The 27,847-nt window shown below is 34.8% G+C and overlaps 1 protein-coding gene across 6 annotated transcripts in view; it reads right to left on the bottom strand.

Moving 5' to 3' along the window:
• The window catches only part of VPS13A (vacuolar protein sorting 13 homolog A), a 238,492-nt gene that overhangs the window by 171,231 nt on the left and 39,414 nt on the right, over positions 1-27,847 (bottom strand). For all 6 annotated transcript variants that reach the window (XM_019033908.4, XM_055351759.2, XM_019033909.4 and 3 more), the window contains exons 11-19: positions 24,514-24,641; positions 24,212-24,318; positions 23,239-23,410; positions 18,612-18,674; positions 18,006-18,138; positions 17,129-17,223; positions 16,350-16,492; positions 6,408-6,597; positions 6,213-6,327 (exon numbers count right to left, since the gene is read on the bottom strand). In XM_019033908.4, the coding sequence (XP_018889453.4) occupies positions 6,213-6,327; positions 6,408-6,597; positions 16,350-16,492; positions 17,129-17,223; positions 18,006-18,138; positions 18,612-18,674; positions 23,239-23,410; positions 24,212-24,318; positions 24,514-24,641 (1,146 nt within the window). The remainder of the gene's footprint in view (positions 1-6,212; positions 6,328-6,407; positions 6,598-16,349; positions 16,493-17,128; positions 17,224-18,005; positions 18,139-18,611; positions 18,675-23,238; positions 23,411-24,211; positions 24,319-24,513; positions 24,642-27,847) is intronic.

Below are 27,847 nucleotides of genomic sequence, written 5' to 3'. Positions count from 1 at the left end.
CCTTTCTCCAACACAATGCATAACGTGCACATAACAGCACTCAAAAGCCAGTATTCTGCCCCTAGAACGCTCCTCAGGTGGTTTCACAGCAGAACGAGGGCAGTGAGACATTGCCCCATGAATATTTTTCCTTTTTACCTCAGAGGATGGATTTCCAGAAAGTTTTAGAGAGCAGATTACCAGAAAGACACGAGAATGGCTTTTCTGCCATTCAATGACTCACAGAGGTTCCTTCTCCAACAAAGTGTGGATTTCAATTCTCAGGGAAGAGAGAGACCTCTTCCTAGGGAGCGCTGTCTCAGTTCTATATTCCTCATAACTACTCTTCTTAAATATATGTATTTTTGGAGACAGCATCTCACTCTGTCACTTAGGCTGGAATGTAGGAGTTGCTCTCATAGCTCACTGCAGCCCTGACCTCCTGGGCTCAAGCAATCCTCCAGTCTCAGCCTGCCAAGTAGCTGGGACGATAGGTACACGCCACCAAACCTGACTAATTTTGTAATTGTTTGTAGAGACAAGGTCTCACTATGTTGTCCAGGCTGGTCTCCAACTCCTGACCTCAAGTGTTCCTCCCCACTCGGCCACCAAAACCTCTGGGATTACAACTATGAGCCATGGCGCTTGGCCTCTTGTTACATTCTTTAAAGTTACTCTTCGGAGTAACAAAACAGTCCCTCATTACAGTTAATAATTCATTACATTAAATATACCTATCAAAATTACTGTGTGGTTTTTCTATCCTGATTGGACCCATAAAGCATTAATCAAAAATTTCCAGTAGATTGCTCTTAGTTTTATATTTGTCCTATCCATAAGAGTATAACATCCATCAATAGGCAAGAACTACATCCATTCTGATCATTGCTATGTTCCCTAAAACCTAGCATAGTGTCTGACATATAGATTAGGCTCTTGATATATATTTAAATGAGTAAATAAATGAAATAACTGAAAGAAAATGATTCACTATGATCCTATCAGAGAACCTTGTACTCTGAAAGAAGAGTTTTAGCAAATGACCACATCTGTTTTCCTGCCAGAGACAAAGGATAACTAGTTGAGCAGGCTCTGTAAGCTCATGCCATAGTTGACAACAAAAAGACCTGAAAGACCTTGAGTTCCTAGAAAGGAAGGGGAAAATAACAAGCTGAGCATCCCTAATCTGAAAATCCAAAATCAAAACGCTCCAGGATCTAAAACTTTTTCAGCACCACAATAACATGATCCTCAAAGATCATATTCACAGAAAATGCTGCTTAGAACACTCTGAATTTCCTATTTCCCAGTTAAGGATGTTCAACAAGTAAGTAAAATGCAAATATTCCAATATCTGAAGAAATCTGAAATCTGAAACATTTCTGATCCCAAACATTTCTGCTAAGGGATACTCAACCTATAATACAAGAAAGAAACCAGGATGTTAATAGAGGAGAATGTAACAGAATAAAAGGAAGAAAGGTGGAATATGAGGGAAGGAAAGAACCTAAGTAACCAGAATCATTATAATATATATGAGTCTCTTCACAAATAGTTAAATTTTAACTTTCTAGAAAAAATTCAAAATATATTAAATTTTAAAAATTAAGTGCAAAAACCTATCATAGAAGCTTTCCATTTTTTTCATACAATTAGCATTTTTATACTATTGGTATAGAAAAGAAAACAAAGTTGGAAGAACAGACTTCAAATTTTAAAGGTTATTATGTACAGAAGGTAAAATACTGAAGGCTTCCACTTTCTAAAACATATTTCTGTAACATGTGAACTTTATATTGTGGATATTTACTGTTTGGTAATTTTTTTAAGTAATAAAAGTTGAGGTAAATAAATCTGAGAGATAAAAAATCTCAAAATCTGAATGTCTATAGTGGATTTCCAATATGATTAATTTGTATTTAACTATGAGTTTCTATCAATCAAGAAAAACTGACTAGAAGTAGCCTGATCTTATGCTTTGGTTTCTACACAGTATATAATATACCAATATATAGAATGTAAACTAGGAATGGAATTCCCAGATTTTAACAAAGAATACAGGAATAAATGCAAACCCTACAGTTTCTAGAGGTAAGGTATTCATGTACAATCTAATTTAAAACTATTCAGATATAAAAATAGTAGAGAAAAATGAGCAAAAGCCAGAGAAGAAAGACACATATATTTTGAAGAATATAACACACACTTTTCTGTGAAAAAAGAAAAATTAATAATGAATCAAGATGCATATTATAATACCGCCTAACAAAAGACAACTAGTTAGACATTTCCTGAAGGTCTTATCAAAATGTGATTTCTTGACTTATCTAAATTATTTTATCTTAGGAAAGAGAACAAAGGAAAATGACAGATAGTATATCTCATATCTACCAACAAGGATAAAGTGAATATAATAAAAATGGCAAGAGGAAAATCATAATTTCATGCCAGATTTTATAGCCACCAAAATGGGACAAATTCTGAGTTCAATTAGAAGTGTACTCCAGACTTAACAAAACCAGAATTTTAAAACTTTGACAATGAAATTGGATCTTACTCCAAAGAGAATTTCAGCCTCTCAGAACACAGGAAACAGAAGACAAAGATGGAGAGTCTTGCAAGAGTTCTCCTCACAAATCTGAAATCTTAAAGGACACTCACTCAAAGAAAGAATAATCGTGAAGTAAAACCTTCCTCTCCCTAAAACACTCTCACAGGGGGATGCAAACAAAGGCTGTAAGAAAAATTAGGAGAAAAAGGTAATACCTCTGTGAATGATAAGTATGATATATTCCTCAAGGAGGTATGTAGCCCAACAATTCTTTGGCAGTCCAGAATATCTTAAGCAATTAATTTAGTTATGCCACCAACATACCCAAGGTACCTGGCAGAAGAAATATAAATCTCCCCCAAATGAAGGCCCACTTATCTCAGGCTTCAGAGAATTCTCCCAAATAATATTCTAAGGAAAATGAGCAGATTACAATGAAAAATTACCAAGCATAAAAAGACACACGTTACCATAAGTAAGTACCAACAAAAACAAAAGACAGAAGATAGGAAAAACAGAACCACAAAAGTCTTCATATAACGGACTATCTGAAGAGAGAGAATTAACTGGTGAGACAGAATATAAAATACTGTACTTATGATCTCTGAAAAAAAAAAAAAGAAGACAAGTGTAAAGATATCCGTGGGAAATACAAAACCAAAAAAGAATGACAACACAGATTTCAAATTTAACAAAACAGAATTCCTAAAGGGAAAAATATAATCACTGAAATTAAACCTAATGAAGAGATTTGATACCACATTGGGCATGGCTACAGAAGGATTCAGTAAATTAGAAGATAAATTAGAAGAAATTACCCAGCATGTAACACAGAGAAGAAACAGATGGAAAGAAAGCAGGATACAGAAGTTAAGGAGAATGGAAGATGGAGTAAGAAAGGCTAAAATTCATTTAGCCAGAATTCCAGAAGAGAATATATGTAAAGAGTTAGTGGCTAAGAATTTTCCAGATAGATTTTCTAGAATTCATTAAAAATCCCAGTACTCAGATTCATGAAATCCAGTGAATCCCAAAAAGGATATATAAAGCAAATCTATAGCTGGATACACCAAATTGCGACAACAGAATACAAAAGATAAAAAGTTCTTAAATGTAAAAGAAAAGGGTAGATAATGTACAAAAAAAACAGCAGACACACTGACACCTGAATTCTCAACATCAGTAATGAAAACCTAAAGACAGAATGCCCTCTTTAATGTGTTAAGGAGAAAATGAACATCAACCTTTAATTCTACATACAGTAGTATCATGTCAAGCTAATATGCAATGGGCATGGTGGCTCATGCCTGTAATCCCAGCACTGTGGGAGGCTGAGAGAGATGGATCACCTGAGGACAGAAGTTCGAGACCAGCCTGGCCAACATGGTGAAACCCCATCTCTAGTAAAAATACAAAAATTAGCTGGGCGTGGTGGCATACCCCTGTAATCCCAGCTACTCAGAAGGCTGAGGCAAAAAAATTGCTTGAACCTGGGAGGCAGAGGTTGCAGCGAGCCGAGATTATGCCACCGCACCCCCAGCCTGGCCGACAGAACAAGACTCTGTCAAAAAAAACAAACAAACAAACAAACAAAAACATAACAAAAACAAAACACAGATTTGCCACCAGCAGATTCTTACAAGAGAAAATATTTACAAGGGAAGTTTACAAATGAACTTCCAGGCCAGGCACGGTGGCTCACACCTGTAATACCAGCACTTTGGGAGGTCGAGGGGGATAGATCATCTGAGGTCAGGAGTTTGAGACCAGCCCGGCCAACACAGTGAAACCCCATCTCTATTTAAAATTTTTTAAAAAATTAGCCAGGCGTTGTCGTGGGTGCCTGTAATCCCAGCTATTCGGGAGACTGAGGCAGGAGAATCGCTTGAACCCAGGAGGCAGAGGTTGAAAAAAAAAAAATGAACTTCCAACAGAAAGAAAATAAAATCAAATAAAAAGTGTAAGCTATAAGAGAAATGAAGAGCAAAGAAGGTAGTAAATGCACAAGAAATTGTAAACTACCATGAACTATATACATACAGTACAATAAAGTATTTTTTAAGTAAAAAAATTAGTATATGGGGATGGTATATAAAGTTCAAGAGTACTAAATTCCATATAATGACTAGGAGAATATAAAATTTTTCATTAAATTTATATTTTTACAAAAATGTATACTGTAATTTATAAAATAAAAAGAGATAGAGAATATTTAACTTCCCGATAGTAGATTGTAGGGATGGGGGAAGAAAGGTATCCTAGAATTTATCCAAAGGAAGGCAAGAAAAATAAAACAAGGAAAACCAAATTCAAAAGCACAAAATAGGATGTTAGACATAAGCCTAAATAAATTAATTAAATGCAAACAGTAGATATAAATAACAAATAAGGACCACAAATCTAGATTGGAAAAAAATCCTATTACATGTTGTTGACATGACACATCTGAAAACACAGGGAAAAAGTAAAAATATAAGAAAAAATATATACCAGGTAAATTCTAACGAAAAGAAACTTTGTACTTCATACTGATATCAGATCAAAAATAAAATAAAATTAAAAAGTACAAAGGGAAAAAAATTAAAGCATTAAAGATGTGGTTTATAGGAGGAAAAAGAATTTACTCCTGCATGTACCTAATGACAGTCATAAAATTTATTTTTTTTTTAATTTTTATTATTATTACTTTTGGTGTGTGTGGCAGGGTGTCGCTCTGTCGCCAGGCTGGTGAAACCTGGTCTCTATTAAAACCCCGTCTCTATTATGGTTTTGCCATGTTGGCCAGGCTGGTCTCAAACTCTGACCTCAGGTGATCCACCCACCTTGGCTTCCCAAAGTGCTGGGATTAAAGGTGTGAGCCACCGTGCCCAGCCAAATTTATTTTTTTAAACAAACTGACAGATCTATTAGAAATAGAAAAATCTACATTGATAATGAGGCATTTTTCATGTATTTCTCTTAATAACTGTTAGAACAAGGTGACAAAAGGAGAAAAAAAAATCCAGTAAGGATACAAAAAATTTGAAGTACAGGATTAACAATCCATACCTAATGAATAGGTATAGATATGAAAAGACAGCCTTTTCAGCATATGAGGAACATTTTTTTTAATATCATACATTGAGCTAGAAAACAAGTCCCAACCAATTACAAAGCATTAAAATCATACAGATAATCTCTATGGTCAACTATTTAATTAAAAAGTTCAATCTGTAATCTTGAACTTTCCCACAAAGAAATCTCCAAAACCAAGTGGTTTTACCATTAAGCTCTGCCAAATATTTAAAGAAGAAATAGTACCCGACCTTATTCAAACTCTCCTAGAGAATAAAAAAGGATAGAACTTTTTTCCCTGAGGCTGATATATCAAAATCTGGAACGCATTCTAAGAAAGGAAAACGAGAGGCCAGTTTTTGTCATAAATAGAGGTCCAAGTATCCTAAGCAAAATTTTGCAACTAACTTAAATGTGGTTACTAGGTACGAACTTTCTGAGTGTAAAAAATGATTATGGTTTTATCTGCCTTTAAACATAAAAGTACTAAATTAGTTTCTGTTAAACTAAAACCAGTCTAGAAATATAATAAATTTAAAATAAACTTTACTAAAAACATTCTACCATTAAGTAAAAGTTTAATATAGGATACAGTATTTAATTCACCAACATTAATATTGGCATTTACCTGTTGCTGTCTTACTGCGAAATTCTTCCAGTTTTGTCAAAGTTGCTGCAGTGAGCTGTGCTAGATGTACCTCTTTTGGAGGTCTGAAGAATTCCACTATACTATTCACTGTCCTCTGTTAAAATAAACATCATTAACACAAACTCAAAGCAAACGAAATTATATTAAAACTTAGTAATTTAAAAAACTGCTTACTGCATCATATATGATTTCTAAAGGTTCAGCTTCTATGATACACCTCTGAGAAACAGTTTCATCTAATGGATTTATCTCAAATGTAATTTGGAAAAGTGACATTGCATCATCCAATGAAGACAGGAGGCGGGGTTTTTCTGAATTATCTGGTAAGCCAGTAATATGAAATGAATCTATTTTAGTTTCAAATCTGCATTAAAAAACAAAGAAAAAAAGTCAGCGATCAGTAAAATTGTAAAGGATTTTAAAAATTGAAAATGATTTAACAAATTAATGAAGACAACTTCACTTTGCATTTCTGACTCCAGTCTATTCCCATCAAAGAAGACATACAATGATTCCTCTAAATTGACACAGATTAATTCACAAAGAATCCTATTTGTGTTAACTTATATGTAAAAAAGTTATGATAAGCTAAAATTAAAATGACAGTAAATCTACAATGCTTAATGTAAAACTGAAAAGTTTTGCATATTTAACACAAGTCTATAAACATGTTTTCTTCTAAAAATAAAAATAAACATTTAAAGGCCAGACATGTGGCTCACACCCGTAATCCCAGCATTTTGGGAGGTTGAGACAGGTGGATAACTTGAGGTCAAGAGTTCGAGACCAAACTGGCCAACGTGGTGAAACCCTGTCTCTACTAAAAATACAAAAGTTAGCCAGGTGTGGGGGCATGAGCCTGCAGTCCCAGCTACTTGGGAGGCTGAGGCAGGAAAATCGCTTGAACCAGGGAGGTGGAGGTTGCAGTGAGCCGAGATCATGCCACTGCCCTCCAGCTTGGGCGACAGAGTGAGACTCTGTCTTAAAAAAATAAAACAATTTAATAAACATTTAAAAACCAAGGATGAGGCAGGACTTCGAGAATGACTATGTGAGGAGCTCAGCAACTCTTCTCCCCAGCAAACCAAACAGGCAAAGAACTGGTGAAAATTATAAAATCTCTGGAAATCAATCTAAGGGCATACAGCAAACAGAAAAACTTTTATTCAAAAAAATCTAGGCTGGGCACGGTGGCTCACGCCTGTAATCCCAGCATTTTGGGAGGCTGAGGCAGGCGGATCACGAGGTCAAGAGATCGAGACCATCCTGGCCAACATGGTGAAACTCTGTCTTTACTAAAAATACAAAAATTAGCTGGGTGTGGTGGTGCATGCCTGTAATCCCAGCTACTCGGGAGCCTGAGGCAGGAGAATCTCTTGAACTCAGGAGGTGGAGCGAGCTGAGATTGTGCCACTGCACTCCAGCCTGGTGACAGAGTGGCATTCCATCTAAAAACAAACAAAAAAATCTACTAAAACTTGATAAGAACAGGGAGAGCCTGTGGCATCTGAGCTATGATCATTTCCCACCTCTAATCCCCACACCATGTTACAGAAAATCTACATTAATATGGGCGCAGCTAAAAAGATATCGTCACATGGCATTCTCCTCTTTATGTCTGTCTTCAAATTGTCTTCTCTAGTCTGTCTTATTTTCTGAGTCTGTGTTCAAATTTCTCTTTCCTTTGAAGAGCACACATCATTCAATTAGAGCAAACACTAATACAGCATGAACTCATTTTAACTTGATTACATCTGCAAAGGCTATTTCCAAATAAGGCTATATTTGCAGGTACTGGGAATTAGAAATTGACATAATGTTTTGGATGATACAATTCTACCCACTACAGCAGGTAAACAAATGGAAGACTACATCCTTCAACAATCAACAACAACTAACCATGGGGGGGGGGGGGGGAATCTAATTTCCACAGTTACCACATTATACCACTCAAAACATCAAGTTTTAAACAAAAATGTACAAAGCTTACACAGAAAAGGGAAGACTACCATTATGTTCACTAAGCCAACATGTTAAATAAGCTTATGCTCAAAGACTAAAGAAAACCAGGAAAATAACATTTGAGCACAGAATATATATCGACAGAAATTATTAAAAAGAACCAAACAGAAATTTTGAAGGTGAAAAGTATAACAGCCAATATGAAAACTTCACTACAGATGTTCCTTGACTTATAATGGGGTTATGTCCCAATAAAATCATTGTAAGTTGAATATGACATAAGTTTAAAATGCATTTGACACACCTAGCCTACCAAGCATCATAGCCTAGCCTACCCTACCCTAAATGTACTCAGAATAGTTATATTAGTCTACGTTGGGAAAAATCATCTAACACAAGGCCTATTTTACAATAAAATGTTAAATAGCTTATGTAATTTATTCAGTACTGTACTAAAAAGTGAAAAACAAAGGTTGTATGGATACTCAAAGTAAGATTTCTACTAAATATGGATCACTTTCGCACCGTTCTAAAATCAAAAAATCATAAGCTGAACAATCATGATTTGGGAACCATCTGCAGAGAGGTTTAACAGAGGATCTAAGCAGCCCAAAGAAAGAATCATCAAACTTGAATACAGGACAACTGAAATTATTGAGTCTGAGGAGCATAAAGAATAATGAAGAACAATGAACAGTGCCTAAAGTGGGAGACCATCAAGTGGAACACCATATGCACTATGGGACTCTCCGAAGGACATGAGAAAAAGAAAAAGACATTAAAAATACTGGGAGAAATAATGGCCAAAAACTTCTCAAATTTGATAAAGAACACAAATTTATACATCCAAGAAGCTCAAAGACCTCCAATTAGGATAAACTCAGAGACTCACACAGCAACATATTATAATCCAACTGTCAAAAGCTAAAACAAGGAAAATCTTGAAAGCAGCAAGAGAGAAGCAACTCATCACATAACAAGATATGTAATAGATTAACAGCTAATTTCTCCTCAGAAACCATGCAGTCCAAAAGGCAGCAAGATCATGTACTTAAAGCACTAAATGAAAAAAAATGTCAACCAAGAAATCTATATATGACAAAACTATCCTTCTAAAATGAAGGAAAAATGAACACATTTCCAGATGAACAAAAACTGAGTCTGTCTGTCATTAGTAGACCTGCCCTACAAGAAAGGCTAAAGGAAGTCCTAAAGACTGCAATGACAGGATATTAGATAGTAATTTGCAGCCATACAAATAAATAAAAAACTGTTGTAATTGTAACTACATAAGCAAATAAGAAAGCCAGTAATATTGCATTTTTGGTTTTTAACTCCTCTTAATTCCTCTATGATTTAAAGACAAACACATAAAAACAAATATAAACCTAGACTAATGAACACAAGTATGTAAAGCAGTAATTTGTGAAAATGATAACGTAAAGATGAAGAATGGAGCTGCATAAGAGTAGAGTTTTTATACACTATTAAAGTTAAGTTAGTGTCAATTCAAATTTGACTGTCTTAAATTCGGACTGTTAATTGTAATCCCTATGGTAGCCCTCAACAAAATGACTAAAATATGTTTGGAAAAAGAAATGAGGAAGAAATAAAAATATATACTCAAAAAAATTAACAAACACTAAGAAGACAGTACTGAGGAACTGAGGGTACAGAAGGTGTAAGACATACAATAAACAAACAGCAAAACGGCAGAACTTCTTGCCTACCAGTAAACACGTTAAATGTAAATGAAATGCAACTCATCAAAGGAAAGATAGAGACTGGCAGTATGGATGAAAAAAACATGATGCAACAATACAGATGCTCCTCAACTTATGACTAATTATTTCCCAATAAACCCATCGAAAATATTCCAAGTCAAAAATGTATTTAATATACTTAGCCTAAGTCAGGGACCACAGGCATACTGCCTAAAAGAGACTCATTTTACATCCAAAGACACATATGGGTTGAAAGTGAAAGGATGAAAAAATATATTGCATGTAACTCGTAACCAAAAGAGAGCTGGGTGGTTATACTAACATATAAAATAATCTTTACCCAGGTATGGTGGCTCACACCTTTAATTCCAGCTACTCCGGAGGCTGTGGTGGGAAGATCACTTGAGCCCAGGAGTTCAAGGCTGCAGTGAGGCTATGACTACACCATTGCACTCAAGCCTGGGTGGCAAAGCAAGACCCTGTATCTAAATTAATAATTAATTAATTAACTTAAATATCTTTCAATAGAAAACTGTGACAAGAAGAAAAGGTCATTATATTTTGATTAAAAGGCTCAATACATCAAAGATACAACAATTATAAACACTTATACACCAAACAAAGTCCTCAAAATATAAGAATCACACCTTGACAGAATTAAAGGGAGAAATAGCTCACAATAACACTTAGAAATTTCAATCTCCCACTTCCATTAAATGAGGAATATTTAGGCAGAGGAACAATAAAATAACAGAGAACCTAAACAACATTATAAACCAACCACATGTAACCGACAAATATGGACTACTCTACCCAACAACAGCAAAATACATTCTTCTCAAGTGCAAGCACATGGAACATTCTCCAGGATAGACCAAATGTTAGGTCACAAAGCAAATCTCAACAAGTTTAATAAGAAAATACACCAAGCATCTTCTCCAACCACAATGGAATCAAATTAGAACTCAATAGAAGAAAAACTGAAAAATTCACAATTATGTGGAAATTAACCAAACACTCTTAAACAAGCAACAGGTTAAAAAAAAAACCACAAGAGAAATCAGAAAATACGTTGAAATGGATGCAAATCAAACACCATATTACAAAACATACAAGATGTATCCAAAGCAGTTCTCACAGGGAAATTTTTGTTTGCAAATGCCTACATTAAAAAAGAAAGATTATCAAATCAATAACCTCACTTTACACTTTAAAGAACTAAAAAGAGAAGAGCAAATTAAACCCAAAGCTCACAGTATGAATAAAATAATACATATCAGAGTGGAGACAAATGAAATACAGAAAACAAAAACACCAGAGAGAATGAAAAAAAATCAAAGTTGCCACTTTGAAAAGGTTAACATATTTAACAAACCTTTACCTAAAATAAGAAAAAAAAACACTAAAGATGCAAATATCTATAACTAGAAATCAAAGTGGAGGCATTATGACACACCATAGAGGAATAAAAAGTACTACAAAAGAGTACTGCAAAAAACAGTACCAACAAAATAGATAAATGAACAAATTCCTAGAAATATATAAATTACAAAAACTGCCTCGAGAAGAAATAGAAAATCAGATAACTAATAGGAAGTAAAACCTTTCTATAACCTTAAAAACCTATAGTAAACTTTACTGTAACCTATAGATCCTGCTTATAAACCTATAAACTATCAGTAAAACTTTACTATAAACTTTAGTATAGTAAAACTTACTATAACCTTTTAAACTTACTTATAGTAAAACCTATAACTAGTAAGGAGTAAATCAGTAATCAAAAACTCTCAACAAAGAAGAATTCAGCTGATATGGTTTGGCTGTGTCCCCACCCAAATCTCATCTTGAATTGTAGCTCCCATAATTCCCCCATGTCGTGGGAGAGACCTGATGGGAGGTAACTGGATCAAGAGGGTAGGTTTTTCCAGTGCTGTTCTCATGATAGTGAATAAGTCTCACGAGGTCTGATGGTTTTATAAAGGGAGCTTCCCTGCACAAGCTCTCTCTTGCCTGCCTCCATGTAAGATATGACTTTGCTCCTCATTTGCTTTCTGCCATGATTGTGAGGCCGCCCCAGCCATACCGAACTATGAGTCAATTAAACCTCTCTCCTCTATAAATTACCCAGTCTCAGGTATCTCTTTATTAGGAGCATAAGAACAGACTAATACAAGGACTAAATGGCTTCACTAGTGAATTCTACAAAATATTTAAAGAAAGATTAATAACAATCCTTCTGAAACTCTTCATAAAAACAGAAAAAGCATCTATTTAGCATTTATTTAAATGGAAAGATATCCCATGTTCACAGAAGACTTAATATTGTTATTATGGCAATACTACCAAAAGCAATCTACATACTGAATGCAATCCCTATCAAATTTCAAAGAGACACTTTCCAGAAATGGAAAAGTGAATCCTCAAATTCATAAGGTCTTGTAAGCAACCCTTGAACAGCTAAAACATTCTTGAAAGAGCAGAACAAAATACGGAAGACACTTCCCAATTTCAAAACTTACTAAAAATCTGCAGTAATCAAAACAGTACGATATTGGCATAATGATAATCTTAGTGAAAGTCTAGAATAAAAATGAGATAGAATTGAGAGTCCAAAAATAAAGCCATACATACATCTATGGCTAATTGATTTTCAACAATGGTACCAGGAATGTTCATTGAGGAAAGAATAGTGTCTTCAACAAGTGTGAGGGGACACCGGGATATCCACATGCAAATGAAATGAGTTGTACCAATTCCTTACGCCATTTACAAAAATTAACTCAATACAGGTCATAAACGTATATGTAAGAGACAGAAGTATAAAACTCTTAGAAGAAAATACTGGAGTAGACTTTCACAACCTTGGCTTAGGTGAACCTTCTGAGATAAGACATCAAAAGCATGAACAACAAAATATAAGACCGGATGAAGTGAGCTTCAAAATTAAAAACTTCTGTACACCAAAGGACGGTATCAATGAAGTGAAATGACAAAATAAAGAATAGAAGGAAATATTTGCAAATCATGTACTGGTGACAGTTTAGTATCCAGAATACAAAAGAATTCTTACACCTCAACAACAAATGAAAAATAACTCAATTAAAAAATAGACCCAATGAACTTATACAAAGGGCCAATATCCACATGAAAAGATGCTGAACATCATTAGTCATTAAGGAAATTCAAATCAAAACCACAATATGATACTAAACACCCATAAGGATGGCTATAATTTAAAATAAAAAAAACAGAAAATAACAAGTGTTGGGAATGATATGGAAAAAATATGAATCCATGTACACTGCTGGTGGGATTGTAAAATGATGCAGACCACACCTAACTCACATCTAACATCATAATGGGGAAAGGATGAACACTTCCTTCGAAGAACAGAAACAAGAAGAGAAGCCCACTCTCATAATTTCTATTTAAAATACTACTGGAGGTTCTAGCCAGGGCAATTAGGCAAGAAAACAAAAGAAAGGGCATCCACATCAGAATGGAAGAAGTACAACTATATTTGCAGATTATATGATCATGTATATAAAAAATCCTAAGGAATCAACTAAAAAAACTCATTGAACTAATGAAACAAGTTCATCAAGGTTGCAGGGTACAAGTGCAGTATACAAAACTCAATTGTATTTCTATACACATAATAATCCAAAATGAAATTAAGAAAACAATTCCATTTATATCATCAAAAACAATAAAATACTTGCAAATAAATTTAACGTAAGAGGTGTACTGTATCTGAAAAGTGTAAAACGTTCAAATTTTAAAAATCTAAATAAATGAAAAGATATCCAATGTGCATGGATTGGAAGACTTAATATTGTTTAGATAAGTAGCTGAATAATTTGTGCTGAATAATTTGTTCAGTACACCCAAAATTGATCCACAAAATTCAACACAATCTTTATCAAATCTGGGCTTATTTTTTTGCATAAATGGACAACATAATCTTAAAATTTATACAGAAGTTTAAGGAAATCAGGACAGCTAAAACAAAAAAACAAAACTGGAAGAGTCATACTTCCTGATTACAAGTTCTACTATAAAGCCACCATAATTAAGACAGTAGGGTACTGGCATAAGGCTAGACATATAGAACAATGGGATTAGAATTAAGAGTCTAGAAATCTTTACATTTATGATCAACTTATAAATTTTGACAAGGCTGCCAAGATCATTCAATGGGAAAAAATAGTTTTTTCAACAAATGGTGCTAGGACAACTGAATAATCTCATGAAAAAGAATGAAGCTGAATCCCCCACCTCACACCACACACTAACATTAACTCAAAATGGATTCTAACCCTACATATAAGAGGAAATAGCATAAAATTCTTATAAGAATATATAGGAGTATATATTTGTACCACTGGAGTAAGCAAAGATTTCTGAGTTATAATGAAAAGCATGTGTAACAAAAAAAATATAAATTTGACTTCACCATTAAGAAAAATAAAAAGAAAACACAGTGAGAGAAAATAACTGAAAATTGTTTATCTAATAAGAGATTTGTATCAAGAATATATAAAGAACTCTTGCAAATCGATAATAAAAAGACAACCCAATATAAAATAGGAAAAAAAATTTAATAGACATTTCTCCAAAGAAGATATGCACGTGAAATGGCCAATAAGCACAAAAAAAAAAAAGCTCAAAATCCTTAGCCATCAGGAAAATGCAAATCAAAACCACAGTGAGATACCATTTCATACTCACTAGAATGGCTGTAATCAAAAGAACAGATAATAACAAGTGTTGATGAAGATATGAAGAAATTGGAAACATCATATACTGTTCATGGAAATGTAAAATGGTGAGGCTGCTTTGGGAAACAGTCTGGTAGTTCCTCAAAAGGTTAAATAGTATTAGCATATGAGACAGCAATTCCACCCCAGGTGTATACCCAAGAAAATTAAAACCCACCTCCAAACAAAATATTACTCATGAATACTCATAGCTGCAGTACTCAGAAGAGCCAAAAAGAAGGAACAACCTAAATATCCTCAACAGTTAAATGGATAAACAAAACGTGATGTGTCCATAATAGAGATTACTAGGCAATAAAAAGGAATGTACTAATTCATGCTACAACAGGATGAACCTTGAAAACATCATGCTAAGTGAAAAATGCCAAACAGAAAAGACCAGATATTGTATGACTACATTCATATGAACTGTCCAAAATGGACAAATCCTTTCAAATAGAAAGTAAATTAGTTGTTGCCAGGGGCTGGGTAAGGGGGCACTTGGGAGTGACTGCTAATGATTACAGGGTTTCTTTGGGAGTTGTTAACATATTCTCAAATGAGCCAGGCCTCACACCTGTAATTCCAGCACTTCGGGAGGCTGAGGCTGGCGAACTGCTTTGAGCCAACAAGCTCCAGACCAGCCTGGGAAACATGGTGAAACCCCATCTCTACAAAAATTCCAAAAATTAGCAAGGTGTTGGTGGCTCACACCTGTAGTCACGGATACTCAGGAGGCTGAAGCTGGAGGTTAGCCTGAGTCCAGGAAGCAGAGACTGCAGTGAGCCAAGACCCTACCACCATACTCCAGCCTGGGCAACAGAGTGAAACCCTGTCTCAAAAAAAATAAATAAAATAAAATAAAGAAAAGTTCTAGAATTAGATAGTAGTTGATAAGGTTTGGCTCTGTGTCCCGACCCAAATCTCATCTTGAATTGTACTCCCATAATTCCCATGTGTTGTGGGAGGGACCTGGTGGGAGATAATTTGAATCATGGGGGTGGCTTCCCCATACTGTTCTCATGGTAGTGAATAAGTCTCATGAGATCTGATGGTTTTAGCAGGGGTTTCCGCTTTTGTATCTTCCTCATTTTCTCTTGCTGCCACCAGGGAAGAGGTGACTTTCGCCTCCCCTGACAATTCTGAGGCCTCCCCAGCCATGTGGAGCTGTTGGTCCAATTAAACCTCTTTTTCTTCCCAGTCTTGGGTAAGTCTTCATTAACAGCATGAAAATGGACTAATACAGTGCTGGTGGTTGTACAGCTTCGTAAATATACCAATGTGAAATTACTATATAATATAGTTGTGAAAAATCAATGAACCACACACTTTAAATGAATTGTAGGGTATGTGAATTACATCTCAAAGCTATTTTAAAAAAAATAAAACTAAACACTCTCAGATAAAAACCACATTGTTAATGCTGTTTCTTTTTGTGTAGTGTAGTTGCTGATCATTTTTGTATTATTCTTTAATGCCCTATGTTTCACTGGAATGTGGTTTTCTACTGAACATGTATTAACAATTTTAAAAAAAACCTGTTTCCTGAAACCACAAAAGGATATATGAAATTATAGTGCTCTTTACAAAAGACTAAGATTGTGACCTAATGTCTAAGAACACAGTGAAGTTTTTTCATATATGATAAAAAAAGATAAATTAATACTTACTTTATTGCTTGTGCTCCTGGTCTTTGCACAATTAAGGTGCTAAATTCTTCTATTACAATATCTACCAGCTCAGGTTTTTGATGATTTTCTCTTAGAACAATAGACATACTTTTCAAGTGGACAAAAAACTTCAAGGCTTCAAACTAAGGTATATTCAGAAGAATAAAATGAAAACATATATATATATATATAAGCATAACAAATATTCTTACAGTACATTCATTTCAAAAACCACCAGATATTTTAAGGACATTTTATTTCTTCAAGAATCATCACATTGACCCCAAAAAAAGAGACAATATTTATCCCTACCTTAGAAATTAAAATAAATGCAATTACAGACCCAGAAAAAAGATCACAGAACAAGTCAGTAACATATATTTTTGAAAGGATTAAAAATGGACATATGTAACATTAAATTCCAAAGCATAAGGTCAGGAGCAGTGGTTCACGCCTATAATCCCAGCATTTTGGGAAGTCGAGGCAGGCGGATTGCTTGAGCTCAGAAGTTCAAAACCAGCCTGAGCAACATGGCGAAACCCCATCTCTATCAAAAAAAAAAACCAAAAAAAAACACAAAAATTAGCCAGCATGAGGGTGCATGCCTGTGGCTCCAGCTATTCGAGAGGCTGAGGTGGGAGGATTGCTTGAGGCCAGGTTAAGGCTGGCAGCAGAGATCACACCACTGCAGTCCAGCCTGGGCAACAGAGTGAGACCCTGTCTCTAAATAAATAAATAAATAAATATATTCTAAGGTATAAGGCAAGAAAACATCTTACTGTTTTTAGTAAAGTTGGATCAACTGCTGTTTCACTATAGCCAATTGCTTCATAGAGTAAAGCTTTTTCTTCAGGTGTCAACATTTCTTCAAGAGCTACAAATCAGAAAGAAGTGCTTTATGTTCTTAAATAAAAACAATAAAATTAACACAATGTATCTGCCTTTAATAAACAGAATATGAAATTTACTTTCTTGAATGCTCTTAAGAAATTATAAACACTGAATGTTTGAATGGGGCTGGCAATTTTACAAGTAATTATCCAAAATATAAATTGCTGAATATGTAAGTTTAGCAACATTAATATTTGTATTAAGCAAGAGCTCAAAAACGGCTAACTATATTAGACAATAGCACTGTGCTAATCAACACATTTAGTATAAAAAGTAGGTAGTATTAATATTGTAATTTCTTCCCATGTTATAGATGATAAAACTGAAGTTTAGTGCACTTAAATAACTTGCCAGAGACACACTAATAAGTGATAGATCTAAAACATATACCTAAGTCTCTAAACCTCCAAAGCTATACTCTTAAGCTGTTAGTTAAAAATCAAAAATCTTTCCAAGAAACAACTTCAACAAAAATTTACAATGGAGAACACTTTGGAATTTTTATTTATTTATTACTGTGCTATATGCATTCACTAAATCTCTGGGCATAAAGCTCTTTTGTAAGCACTAGTATGATTTTTTAAATTATTTTTTATTTTTAAACTAATACACATTTTCAATGTTTTAATAGTTTTATTTGTAATAACTTTATATATAATTACATAAATATATTTCAATGTCTATTTACTTTAATTAGGCAAAAAATGGCAAAACTTTATTTTGACACCCAGTGATTAACTATGCTGTAAAATGAAATGGACATACTTTCAGGTTGAACATCTGGTTGCTGTTCATTAGTATTTTGTTCTGACCAAGACCATAGCCAGCTAAACCACCCTTTATTATCCTCTGGATCTTTTACTCCTTCTTTGTAAATTTTGTATCCAGCTTTCTTTACCTAAAATGAATAAATTTTCAAATAAGTGACACATTATCCTTTATTTAGCAACTGAAACAAATATAAGCAAGACATTCTGAGAACTTATCCTCTTGAGCAAAATGAATGTAAACAATATACACATTAATAACAGAACACAGTAACTGCAACATTAGTCAAACATAAGAATTTAGGAGTACCACATAGTTTTTCCACCATCTTATAAGAAATGATGATTGAAAAAAAATAAATTGGCTTTTACCTTCATAACTGAATATTTGAAAAGCCCAAATATTTAGAAAGATTTTTTCCCACAGAAATCTGATTTAAATGGATGTGCCAAAAAATGTTAAATAATTTTCTTATAATACTAAAAAGCAAATTGAACCACTTTTTGGAAACAATATGTTACAGTATAAGATTAATAATATCACATCTGTCATATCTATATGGAATTCAGAATTATTTTTACTAATTGAAAAGCCAAGAATTACCTCAACTTCTGCCGTCTGTCTAGCTATAGTTATATTAAAGACATCCAAGGTTTTTTCCAACTCCTGAAAAATATAAACAAAAATGTGTTAACTTTACAAAAATAACTTCACATAAATAACTTAAGCACATAATCTATCAAATGGCTGCACTAAAGAAAAGATATAATAGGAAGCAAACAACAGAACATTCATCAATATAATACATATGTTAAATTCTGGGAAGCAATGCTTGAACATATATCAGCATGGAAATTAGTAAATTAGAGAGTAATTTTTTGAAAAATTAATTAATACATATTATGCATAAAGAGTTCCAAACTCTTCAAGTTATAAACACATATTAAAATATGTACATGCATTGTTTAAAATGATTTTATTTGGGTTTAAACTACAGATAAGGGTAAACATATTAGTTACATTTTCAACTAAAAATATAATTACAAGGCCAAGCACAGTGGCTCATGCCTGTAATCCCAACACTCTGGGAGGCTGAGGCAGGCGAATCACTTGAACTCAGGAGTTCCAGACCAGCCTGGGCAACACTGCAAAACCCCTACAAAACATATACAAATTAGCTAGGCATGGTGGCACATGCCTGTAGTCCCAGCTACTTAGGAGGCTGAGATGAGAGGACAGCTTAAGTCTGAGGGGTCATGGTGCCACTGCACTCCAACCTGAGTGACAAAGCCAGACCCTGTCTCAAAAAAAATCTATACACAGATATATAATCATAAATCCTTCATATTATGTGTACAGCCTGTATGTTATCATTAAGATACAGGCATACCTCAGAGATACTGCAGATTCAGTTCCAGATCACCACAGTATGGCAAGAGTCAGACAAATGTTTAGGTTTTCCAGTGCATATAAAAGTTATGTTCCTACTACATTATAGTCTATTAAGGGTGCAATGGCATTGTCTTAAAAAAACAACATAAATACCTTAATTTTAAAATACTTCATTGCTAAAAAATGCTAACAATCACCTGAGCCATCAACGAGTTGTAATATTTTGCTGATGGAGGATCTTGCCTCGATGCTGATAGCTGCTGACTCATCAGGGTGGTGATTGCTGAAGGTTGGGGTGGCTATTGCAATTTCTTAACTGAAGTTTGCCACATCAATTGACTCTTCTTTTCACAAATGATTTATCTGTAGCATACAATGCTGTTTGATAGCATTTTACTTACAGAATTTCCTTCAAAATTGAAGTCAATCCTCTCAAACAGCACTGCTGCTTTATCAACTAATTTTATGTAAATTTCTAATTGTCATTTCAACAATGTTCTCATCTTCACCAGGAGTATATTTCATCTCAAGAAACCACTTTCTTTGCTCTTCTATAAGAAGCAGCTCCTCATTGGTTAAAGTTTTATCATGAGATTGTAGCAATTTAGTCACATGTTCAGGCTCCACTTCTAGTTCTCTTGGTATTTGCACCACATCTGCAGTGACTTTCTCCACTGAAATCTTGAACCTCTCAAGGTCTTCCATGAGGGTTGGAATCAACTTCCAAACACCTGTCAATGTTCATATTTTGACCTCCACCCATGATTCACAAATATTCTTAATGGCATATAGAATGGCAAATCCTTTCCAGAGGGTTTTCAATTTACTTTGCCCAGATCCATCAGAGGAATAACTACCTACTTCATCAGGCAGCTATCATCTTACAAAATGTACTTCTTAAATAATAAGACTTGAAAGTTAAAATTACTCTTCAATCCATGGGTGGCAGAACAGATGTGGTGTTAGCAGGCATGAAAACAACATTCATCTCTTTGTATATCTCTATCAGAGCTTTTGGTGACTAGGTGCATTGTCTATTAGCAATAATATTTTGAAAAAAATATTTTTTACTGAGTAGTAGGTCTGAGCTTGGGTTTAAAATGTTGTAAACAGATATGTTGTCATCCAGGCTTTGCTGTTCCGTGTATAGAGCATAGCCAGAGTAGAGTTAGCATATTCTTAAGGGCCCTAAGAGTTTCAGAATGGCAAAGAATCACTGGCTTCAACCTGAAATCACTAGCTACGTCAGCATCTAGCAAGAGAGTCAGCCTGTCCTTTGAAGCTTTGAGGCCAGATATTAACTTTTTCACTCTAGCTAGGAGAGTTCAGATGGCATCCTCTACCAGTAAAAGGCTGTTACATCTACACTGAAAATCTCTTTAGTATAGCCACCTTCATCAATGATCTTAGCTAGATCTTCAGGATCACTTGCTGCAGCTTCTCCATCAGCACTTTCTTCTTTGCCTTATACTTTTATGTTATAGAGACAGCTTCTTCCCTTAAACTTCAAGAACCAATCTCTGCTATCTTCAAACTTTTCTTCTGCAGCTTCCTCACCTCTCTCAGTCTTTATAGTATTGAAGAGAATATGTTTAGGGCCTTGCACTGGATAAGGCTTAGAGGAATGCTGTAGCTGATTTCATCTATCTAGACCACTAGAACATTCTCCACATCAGTAATCAGGCTGTTTTACTTTCTTATCATTCATGTGTTCCCTGGAATAGCACTTTCAATTTCCTTCAGGACTCAGCTAACCACTGGGCACAAGCAGCCTAGCTTTTGGCCTGTCTCTGCTTTCAACATGCCTTTCTCACTAAGCTTAATTATTTCCAACTTTCAATTTAAAGTGAGAGACGTATGATTCTTCCTTATATTTGAACACTTAGAGGCCTTTGTAGGGCTATTAATCGGCCTAATTTCAATATTTTATCTCATGGAATAAGGAGACCCAAGCAGAGGGAGTCAGGAAAACAGCCAGTCAGCAGAACAGTCAGAACATGCACAACATTTATTAAGTTTGCTGTGTTAGAATAAAAACTTCAGCTGAAGTACATTTAAAAGATTTAATTAAGCAGTGAACAATTTGCAAATTGGGCAGCCTCCAGAGCCAGAAGAGGCTCAGAGACTCTGGTGTAGCCACACGGTGGAAGATTTATGGACAGAAAAAGGAAACTGACATAGAGAAAATGGAAGTGAGGTACAGAAACAGCTGGTTTGGTTATAGCTTAGTGTTCACCTTATTTGAACACGGTTTGAACAACTGGCCACATGTGATTGGCCAAAACTTGGTGATTGGCACAAGAGTAGACTAGAGTCTGTTTATACTTCCATTTAAGCTATAGTTCATGGCGTACAAAGAAACCTTTTGGCCAAACTTAAAATATGTAAGGAGGCAGCTTTAGTCTAAACTTAATTTAACAGCTGTCTTATATGGATGCAGTTTGTGGCACCCCAAAACAGTTACAACAGTAACAGCAAAGATCACTGATCATAGATCATCATAACAGATATAATAATAATGAAACAGTTTGAAATACTGTGGGAATTATCAAAATGTGACACATAGACATGAATAAATGCTATTGGAAAAATGGTGCCGACAGATTTGCTAGACACAGGGTTGCCACAAACCTTCAATTTGTAAAAAACACAACGTCTGCAAAGCACAATAAAGCGAAGTATGCCTATATTTCAAGTAGACCCAGATGCACTTAAAACTTGTTTTTAATACTTAACACTTTTCATAGTTGTCATAGCTATTGAAATAAGCTGAGATTAGCTAAATCTTTCATCACAGCTATCTTGACATACCCATAATTACTTTTGAGAATTTCATGATCAAACTATTTTTCCCCCAAGAGAAGTAACTACAACCTATTATTATTTCAGAATAACTTATTCAGGGTTCTCCTATCCAGACTTGGGGACTCAGGTTACGATTCAAGACTAAGACAACCTGAAACCATCCCCCAAAGACTCTAAGCCCAGGCATTCCCAACAGCCCTAGATCTTCAGAGTCTCCCACATTGAAAATAAAAGTAAAAGTCAATCTAATCTATAAATTAGAAATTCATTCTGGATTCAGAATGTTTACATTAACTTCAAGAGACTAACTCCCCTTAATCTCTCTAAGCTATAGTTCATCAATTTGTAAAAGAGTCCCTCTTGAAATATGTCATAATGCTAAAAGACAAGATTAATACAAAAATAATATCTCAAGATAGATAATTAAATGTAAAACTACTGGTAGAGACTAGAGATACCACAAAAATTAAGAGAAAAAGGGCTCTGTATAAGCAGAAAATTCAGAGACGTTCATGCAAGCACTAAGACTTAAGTAGAACTTCAGGGATGAGTAGAATTGAGTAGGTAGAGAGATAAAGGCAGGTAGCATTTATGAGCATAGGCGTGGCTATAAGAATGAGCATTAAATATACAGAGTACAGGAAACATTAAATTAGTGCATGGTCACATTGTAACATAGGGAAAATGTAGTGGTGACACATAAAAGGCTTTGAAACCAACACAGAGAAGTTGGAATCAATGTAGCAAACACTATTTAGACTTTTGAGGTTAAAAATGACATAATCATACTATTTGCATGAACCCAAATTCCTTCAGATTGAGAATAATCTCAAATTTCAAAAGCTCACTGGAGAATTTCAACAAATCTTGTATTATTCAGCTGAAGTTAAGAACAGAAGTACAAAAAAGTCTAAGTAAAAGAGATGAAAAGGTCAATAAAAATTGGAATGAAAGGTAGGGAATATCAGTCACTGAAGAGCAATAAGGAGCTACGTAGTATAAAACACTCAACAATTTGTTTTTAAATGCTAACCTCCAAAGACACGAGAAGTTCACCAGGTGGCTTCTTACTTGTTAACTTTTTTTTATACAGTTCTTTATATTGCTTCACTTTTTGCCTATGTTTTCTAATATGCTTCCATGACCACATCCATAACCTGGGGCAAACATTTACTTCAAGAACGCCATGTATAGCATAAGCCCACCTAGTTAAAAAAAGAAAAACATTTAACACCCTCAAATCAACAGTATGAAACATTACTGACATTGCTTCTACTCTAACAACATACGTAACTATAATACAAAGATTAGGAAAATGATATATTATCTGAGTACTTCCTTTTTACCCAACTCCATTTGCATTAATAATCCATTCAATATTAATCTTTCCTCTTTCTTAAGTGAAAATAAGCAAAATCACTCCATTTTGTTAAATATAGTTCTACACAAGAACTGTTAAGGCATTAATTGGCAAATAACATTTAGTCATCTGAATAATAACTGAAATAGTCAACTGAAAGAGTAATTGTAACTTCTAGAAACTAGGGAATAGCTTAAAAACTGGAATAACAAGACTTGAGTTTTAAAATGGGATTATCCTGCATAGACTCCGTAACTTTTTTAGGTTTTAAAATACAGGTTTAATAATATTGGTTCAGTGTATCTGATAGGGAAGCTGAGGTGGGGGTTGGGGAGAGACAATGCAAGAAAACAAACCAGGATTTGTTTCTGTAATAATTCTAAATATACTGACCCGTCTATAGTAAATGAAAACTATGGTATTCAAGCATCTCGAGTTGTAAACTGTGTTAGCAAGAATCCCTTAAATCAGTTTCATTAACTCAATAAGCTAAAGCCGCTACATATATTTCTAGCTATAAATCAATTATGGTTTGTATCAGACCTTAAAAATGGTATATCTTAAAGATTATTCTTGAAGTCGAGAAATTTATTTTTATGTTGTATTTTTAAAATCTAAAAAAAAAAAAAAAAATCAAGGCATTTACCATTCTCTGGCATGGTGGTGAAGAGGCACATCAGGTTTGAACTTCCTATATGGCAGATTTTGTGCCATCATATCAACTGATTCAAGAAGCTCCATAATACTGAAATACTAAAGAATGGAAAATTAAAGCTCTTAAATGTATCACATTTTTTTGTTCAATTGCTGAAGATAAAAGTTACATTACTGACTTTTTAGGGAAATGTTACCATATAACATCATGAATTTTAGTGAAACATTTAAAATCTTAGTTTTGCTTTTATCAAACAATAATTCACAATTGAAAATTATATTAAAGAAAATCACCTGTGGTTTATTAAATTCAATTGCTATGTTATGTAACTCAATTTCCAAGTTTATTTTGGGGGCAGAAAAGTCAAAATCAGATCGGCGATTCATCACAAGTTTGGCATTAGCAGATATGGGACGAAATACTGAAAAATAATACAAATGGAAAAAAAACTGAGTTATATTTCCAAAGTCTCAAGGCAATAAAGTGATGAAGTTGAAAACACTGATTTCCATTTATTTTATACCCTTTCTACAGTTCCCAGATGTTCACACTGCCATGGTTCAGTCAGATGAACCATGTGTGGAGAAGATTCTTTATCTTTTTCCTACTTAAAATTCACTGTCTTCCATAAATACAATAAAGGCAAATCGAACTCCCCCTCAAAACACCAATATGATACTTAAAAGCAGAAACATTTTAAGAAAAAAATTCAAAAAAATAGTTTTAATACAAGTACACAGTTTTACAGAATGAATGAACATTACAAATGCTAAGAGGATTAACACTGGTTTCCGTTATATAATTATAATTTCTGAATTTCTGATCAATTTCTCTAGATCCATCTGTGTTCTTCCTTTTAATTGGTAAAAGGAGAGAGATGAAGAGTGAAAGTTTGCTCCGGATTACCTGCTTGGCTCAACCCATAATCTAAGATAAATTCCTCTCAACTGTTTGTGTTTGGTGCCAAAAAGAATAAGAACAATTCAGAGGAAGACCAGTAATAGCAGAATCTAGACAAAGATCCATCATTAAATTATAAGCTAATCTGTATATAAAGATGATATATTCCTTTTATTTTAATCATTGATATGGACTAACATTTAATTTCTTAAACATTAAACATTCAAGAATATGTTCACTTGAATATAAATAAATGCTTAAAGATCTTGTTCTTTCTTCTGTATTTCTTCTTACATTGAAAAAAAAAGCAGAAGAAATAAATAAATTTAGTGGCTGGTGATAGAAGCTACCCTGGACCTACAATTCATTGATCCTCCAACCTTTCTCTGCCCTTCACCTCTGCTTCACATCCTCAGTCCATCCCCACCTTACTGAAGTTCCACCATCAGTTATTTTAATCATTCCTTTGCATAGACTCCTTAACTTCTCACTTCGTCAGTGTGGAGTAACCAACTTAACTCCACAGTGCCCCTAAGGAGCTGAACACGGCCGGGGGTAAAAACATACTGCTGGGTCTCACTTTAGTGTCATAAATCTCAAGTGCATCCTTAATGCTGCTGAGCAATCACACAACAGTCCTTCAGTCCAGGAATCATCCAAATCCACGCTACAGCCTATTTTTGTATAGCCAGTGAGCCAAAAATGATTCATACACTTTTAGAGTTGTTTAAAAGAAACAAAGAGGAATGTGTCAGGAACTGTACATGGCCTGCAAAATGTAAAATATTTAACTTACTACATGTCCCTTTCCAAAAAAAAAAAAAAAGGCAATGTTCTCAAAGTATGAGGACCTTATTGAACCCTATTCTATCTGAGTGGTTCTCAAACTTTAGTATTCATTAGAATCACCTGGAGAGATTATTAAAACATCAAACTGTAGAATGGGAGAAAATATCTGCAAACCATCCATCAATCATACAGGGGACTAATATCCAGAGTTTACAAGAAACTCAAACAGCAACAACAAAAAACTCAACTCCATTGAAAAGTGGGCAAAGGGCTGGCTGCAGTGGCTCACGCCTGTAATCCCAGCACTTTGGGAGGCCGAGGCAGGCGGATCATGAGGTCAGAAGATTGAGACCATCCTGGCTAACACAGTGAAACCCCATCTGTATTTAAAGTACAAAGAATTAGCTGGGCATGGTGGCAGGTGCCTGTAGTCCCAGCTACTCGGGAGTCTGAGACAGGAGAATGGCATGAACCCGTGAGGTGGAGCTTACAGTGAGCCAAGATTGCGCCACTGCACTCCAGCCCGGGAGACAGAGCAAGACTCTGTCTCCAAAAAAAAAAAAAAAAAAAAAAGTGGGCAAAGAACATAAATATTTTTCAAAAGAAGATATGCAAATGGCCAACATGTGTATGAAAAACTGCTCAACATCACTCATCATCCGAGAAATGAAAATTAAAACCATAATGTCTTTTTTATTAAAAAGACAAAAAATGACAGATGTTGGTGAGGATGTGGAGAAAAGGGATTACTGTTGGTGGGAATGTAAATCAGTACAACCTCTGTGGAAAACAGTATGGATATTTCACAAAGAACTAAAAACAGAACTACTATTCAATCCAGCAATTCCATTACTGGGTATCTACCTGAAAGAAAAGAAACCATTCTATCCAAAAAAAAAAAAAAAAAGAAAAAAAGAGCGCTTGTATGTTTACCACAGCACTATTCACAATAGCAAAGATATGGTATCAACCAAAGTGTCCATCAACAGGTAACTGGACAATGTGGTACATGAACATCATGGAATACTTTTCAGCCAAAAAAAGAAGAAAATCACATTTTTTGCAGCAACATGGATGGAACTGGAGGCCATTATCTTAAGTGAAACAATGCAGAAACAGAACAACAAATACTGCATGTTCTCACTTGTAAGTGGGAGCTAAATAATGTGTATATACGGACATAGAGCACGGAATGACAGTCACTGGAGACTCAGAAAGGTAGAGAAATGGGAGAGGGGTGGATGATAAGAAATTACTTAATGGGGACAATGTACATTATTCAGGTGATGGATACACTGAAAGCCTAGACTTCACTACTATGCAATATACCCATGTAAGGATTGTACTCCACAATTTTATACAAATAAAAAATTAAATACAAAAACATCAAATGCTGAGCTTCACCTCCAGAGGTTCTTATTCAGGAGGTCTGGGAAAGGCCCTAGAAATCTGCATTTCTAAATGATGTTGCTAGTTTGAACCATACTTTGAGAATACTGCCCTCGTCATTTCACTCTCTCACTCCCCTAGCATTCCTATTTCATACCCTCTTTTCCCTCCAAAAACCTCCAACATCTCATGTAATGGTTAATATTGACTGTCAACTCAATTGTATTGAAAGATGCAACTTCTGTTCCTGGATGTGTCTGATGGTGTTGCCAAAGGACATTAACATTTGAGTCAGTGGACTGGGAAGGGCAGACCCACCCTCAATCTGGGGGGGCACAATCTAATCAGCTGCCAGCGCGGCCAGAATAAAAGCAGGCAGATGAACATGGAAAGACCAGAGTGGCTTAGCCTCCGAGCCTACATCTTTCTCCTGTGCTGGATGCTTCCTGCCCTCAAACATTCAAATTCTTCTTCTCAAACTCCAAATTCTTCAGCTTTGGGACTCAGACTGGCTTCCTTGCTCCTCAGCTTGCAGACGGCCTATTTAAG

Source organism: Gorilla gorilla, chromosome 13, assembly GCF_029281585.2.
Source record: "Gorilla gorilla gorilla isolate KB3781 chromosome 13, NHGRI_mGorGor1-v2.1_pri, whole genome shotgun sequence".
Lineage (NCBI taxonomy): Eukaryota > Metazoa > Chordata > Mammalia > Primates > Hominidae > Gorilla > Gorilla gorilla.
Note: the sequence above shows the minus strand (reverse complement) of the source record. Positions and strands in the feature narration are given on the sequence as shown.